At 41.0% G+C, this 4,862-nt stretch overlaps 1 protein-coding gene across 1 annotated transcript; it reads right to left on the bottom strand.

Annotated features, from left to right (window-relative positions):
• Positions 1-3,581: 3,581 nt before the first annotated feature.
• On the bottom strand, positions 3,582-4,108 carry LOC130842075 (60S ribosomal protein L21-like). Its single transcript, XM_057718733.1, has one exon. It carries the CDS (start codon positions 4,103-4,105, stop codon positions 3,623-3,625), a length of 483 nt encoding a protein of 160 aa, XP_057574716.1. The 5' UTR covers positions 4,106-4,108; the 3' UTR covers positions 3,582-3,622.
• Between the last annotated feature and the right edge of the window lie 754 nt (positions 4,109-4,862).

The following is a 4,862-nucleotide window of genomic DNA, read 5'->3' on the forward strand; positions in this document are numbered from 1 at the left end:
GTTAGGATCTTATTATACTTAATGGAATATGCTTCTTTTTCCTAACTGAAGTTATGTTCGTAAATAGAAAATCATCGTTTCGTTTCCATTCTATTCTATTTGACACTATTGTGCTGTAGTCCAGTAGAGTTTTTGAAAGAGAAAGGATGTGAAGATAGTCTTTAGGCAAAAGCAACTGAGAAAATTAAATAAAAGGCCTTATAATGGATACTAGCAATTTTATCACCGAAACGCATCGGGCAGTTTGTTTTATTGGTCACAGAAAACCAAGTGTTCACGCTACACACACACACACACACACACACACACACACACACAGTCATCCATGAAGACACTGGTTTCATTTATGCCTTTGAACAGCTTCTTCTTTCTGTCTCTCATGCTCATTTCTCAAAGGTAAGCCACACCGCCTTTCCCATCCATGAACACGGCTGTCACACACTCCCGAGGGTGGCTGACATGGAAGATGCTCTGGGTCCGGCCATCTCTCACACAGCCCTGCAGCCGCTCAGGCCCACCCTCTGGGCTTCAGCACGTGCCTGCCCCTCTGTCATCACCCACCATGACAGCTCACAGCTTTGTGACATCTGACCTTTGGGCTGCTGGTCATCTGACCCCAATTGGGAGTTCCCACTTGGGGTGACACAAGCCTCACTTAACTTTGATCATGAATTCTGCTGGAGGAGAAATTGGGACGAGGTACAGTGGGGATGGCTGGTCTCTGCAAAGGCTACTCAGACAGCTCAAGGATGCAACAGCAGAGGCTGTAAAGTCTACGTACAAGATGTCTGAGTCTACGTACTCAGGTGCCCGGTAGCTGGACTGGGGAAAGTCTACCAATACGTAGTTGAGAGGGTTGACCAGAACTCCAGGATGTGCTTTCCTATGTACCTCTGCCTTCTCAAAGAATGAAGACTGGGTACCAAAGTGGTAGCATCCCATAAGCGTGTGGTCCTCAGAACCAGGCGGAAGCTGCAAGGAATGAAGACTGGGTACCAAAGTGGTAGCATCCTATAAAGCATGTGGTCCTCAGAACCGCATGGAAGCTGCAGTGTCTTATATGGCTACATGGCATTATTTCTGCCTCACATGTTGGATGCAGGAAGACACAGCCATCCCTGACTCAAGGGCAGGGGACTTGGATCCCCCTATCTCATATGGTGGATGGCAAAGACTTCGTGGGTACTTTTTAAAGTTGCCACGTGCAACTACACCCAATGTATTACCCTTCCACGGTGTGCTGTCACAGTAAATCAAAGCACAAGTCAGCATGGCTGGAAAAAAAAAAAAAAGATTTACAAATTTCACAGAATTTCTCAAGGATCTTGAGGAACTGAAGAAAGAACTGTGCAAGTCCATGGGAATTCCGGAGCACAGGTATTCTTGATTACTCTAGGATGGTCAGCCTCAGGTTTGCTGTATCTACTCCCTCAGAATCCTAAGTGGTTCAGGAAGAAGACAGACAACAGACCGTGAACTTCTCATGCACAAGAAGGCAGACAACAGGCTGTGAACTGTGGTAGGTTTTGTTTTTAAGAGGAAGTAAAATGAGAAGAGCCATTGGTTCATTCAACACAAGTGCTTGAACCTTGAAGATGCCAACTGCACAAAGGTACAGTTGGGGACAACATCTCTAAAGATGGGACTTTTTGAAATACCTATATTGCCAGGACCACACTGTGATAGATGAGATTCTTAAGATTCTTCACTTTCAGAACACGTTACACACATTATAGTACCTCTACGTAGGTTTTTTTTTTTTTCCAGTATAGTTGATTGACAATGTTGTGTTAATTTCTGCTGTACAGCAAAGCGACTCACTTCTACATACATATATATATATATATATATATATATATATATTCTTTTTCATATTCTTTTCCATTCTGGTTTACCACAGGATATTGAATATAGTTCCCTGTGCTCTACAGCAGGACCTTGTGGTTTATCCATCCTTCTACACAGGTTCCTGATTTCAAAAGAATTTAATTGTGGGCCACGTTTGAAAATGGCATGTTAGCTGTGTTACTCTGACTAACCTCGTATTTAAATTGGGTTGCTATACAGCATTAGTTGCCTTTTATTTCTTCCAAAAGGAAGTCAATCGTGAAAATAACTGAAAGTTTTAAGTTTTTACTTCCATGCTTTAATGACATTAACACTGGGACAAATCCCTAGTAGACCTAGATTTTTGACGTATTAAGTTCTGTAGATATTTTCCAAGAAAATACATTGTACTTAGCGGAAATAATATTTTGGGAAAAGAGAGTCTCTGTGAGTTGCTATGTAGGAATTAACATCAAAAGCCCTCTCAGATACAAGACTTGTTTCTTTTTTTTTACTTTATTTTTGGCAAGTGAAATATGATTACTTGGAATAGCCTGGCTATTGTTGACTGGCTGTAGGATAACATATAGATATTCGAGTTCTGTATCTGTGTCTGTAAACACGCAACGTGTAAATCACCACTCAACCATGTGTTTTCCTGATGACTGGTGATGCTGAGAACCTTTCCGTGTATCTGTTGGCCATCCGAACCTTCTTTGGAGAAATGCCTATTTCAAGTCCTTTGCTCATTTTTTATCAAGTTCAGTTACTTGTTTTTGTTTTTTGCCATTGAGTTGTGGGGATTTCTGACACTCGTATGCCTTTGTGCTGCCTGTTTGCACTGCTAATTTCTGCAGCTGCAGCCATGGTAAATACTGATAACGGTAGTGAGAATAAGCATTTTGGGTGTTTTCTCTCATTTTAATGCATATTTCCCTTAGCATTTCCTCTGTAAGCACCTGGTGCCTTCAGGCGACACACATTTAATTTGGTATCATTATTCTATTTTGTTGTTGTCTCTCGTTTTCACTTTTGTTTAGGTTAGACATTTACGCATTTTCCCTGTTTAAAAAAAAATCAAGATTTTATTGTACTGAATGTACTGAAGATCTGTCTGTGACTCATGTATGATCAGTTTTTAATAATATTGCATATTACTACAGAGGACCTGAGGGCTGTGTAAATTTTAATACTTATAAATCAGCTTCATCTTTGTGCCAAGGGTACTCTTCTACCACGGCCAATATTTTCTCTAACTTATGACTGATCAATTATCCTGACATATCATGGGTCTTTCCAAAGGGCGATTTCAAGTGTGATGGTATTTCTGACACCTTTTTGGAATTAATCTGTAATAATTTATGTGTCGCATAATTTTGGTTTCTTGTTTTCTGGACTACAATCTTATGCTTATCTACAATTATCTTTTTGATATATCCCTCAAATCCTTTTAAATGCCTTTTTATTTCTATTTTATTGCATTGATTTGTCTCACATCTATCTTCTCTCTCTCTTCATTCTTCCCCTACAGGTTTATATTCTTTCTTGTTTTTCTTTTTTTTTTTTTTTTTCATAAATAACACCTGGCAGTTTATTAACCAATGGCATACACTGCACAACAAACTACCTCACATCTTTCAGAAAGAAAAATTGCTAAATTTGAAAAAACATCATCCACTGAATTTGGACACAATTAAAATGTGATTGAAATACTTCTTTGGGGAGGGGACACACACTTCTACTCAATGAAGAGAAACATTTGCAGAGTCCAGGCCTTTTATTTTCTTTACACCCATCATGCCATGAACTTGTAGGGAATGGGCTCCAGCAGCTCAGGCTCCTTTCCATTAGTTCTCACGAAGTGTGCTTCTCTGGGTGGAGCAGGCTGGCGCTTCAGCTGAACCCAAGTACCCTTCTCTTTGGCTTCCTTCTTTTTCTGATCATTTTCCTTCACCCGTTTCAGGAAGCTATCTCGGCTCTTAGAGTGCTTAATATGCTTGATATGCACATTAATTCTCTTGGCAAGAATCTTGCCCTTAACTTGTTTGTTTACAATGATGCCAGCAGCATGCTGGGTAACATTGTAGACTCTTCCAGTTTTGCCATGGTAACATTTGTGGGGCATTCCTTTTTGTACAGTGCCCATTCCCTTGGTATCTACAACATCACCTTTCTTGTAGATTCGCATGCATGTGGCCAAAGGAACAACTCCATGTTTTCTAAAAGGCCTAGAGAACATGTAGCGGATGCCCCTCCTCTTCCCCTTTGTGTTGGTCATTTTGGCGAATTACTGGAAGATGGCGGTTCCGGCCGAAAAGCTCTTGCTTTTCTTTTAATTTCATCTCCATTTCGGTGATTTTTTTATTCTGTCTTCATGACTGCGTTCTGTTGGCTCACGACCACATTCTGCTATTTCCTTGCCATCTTTTTCTTCAGTGATTGTATTTTTTTAATTAATTAATTAATTAAATCTGTTTATTGGCTGCGTTGGGTCTTCATTGCTGTGTGCGGGCTTTCTCTAGTTGTGGTGAGCTGGGGGCTACTCTTCATTGTGGTGCGTGGGCTTCTCATTGTGGTGGCTTCTCTTGCTGCGGAGCATGGGCTCTAGGTGCGCGGGCTTCAGTAGTTGCGGCACGCAGGCTCAGTAGTTGTGGGTGCACGGGCTTAGTTGCTCCGTAGTATGTGGGATCTGCCTGGAGTGGGGCTCGAACCCATGTCCCCTGCATTGGCAGGCGGATTCTTAACCACTGCACCACCTAGGAAGTCCCGGGTGATTGTATTTTGACTTCGTTTTCTTCTTTCATGGATGTGAATTGCTTTATTAAAGATGTTTAAGTGTTCTAGAAAGTAGTATATAAAATGTATCCTTCTTCAACCTTGTTTTTGTATAAGCCAAGATCCTTGTCCTGAAGTAGGTTATATTGTTACGCTCATACCCTTCCTTCAGACTTTGGATATTCACACCTTATTTTTCCTTCTAAGGTCTGCTCTACCTCTTTTCTGTTTCACCTGCTATTACTGTTGTCGCTCTAAAA

The sequence above is a fragment of the Hippopotamus amphibius genome, chromosome X (genome assembly GCF_030028045.1).
Source record: "Hippopotamus amphibius kiboko isolate mHipAmp2 chromosome X, mHipAmp2.hap2, whole genome shotgun sequence".
NCBI classification, from domain to species: Eukaryota; Metazoa; Chordata; class Mammalia; order Artiodactyla; family Hippopotamidae; genus Hippopotamus; species Hippopotamus amphibius.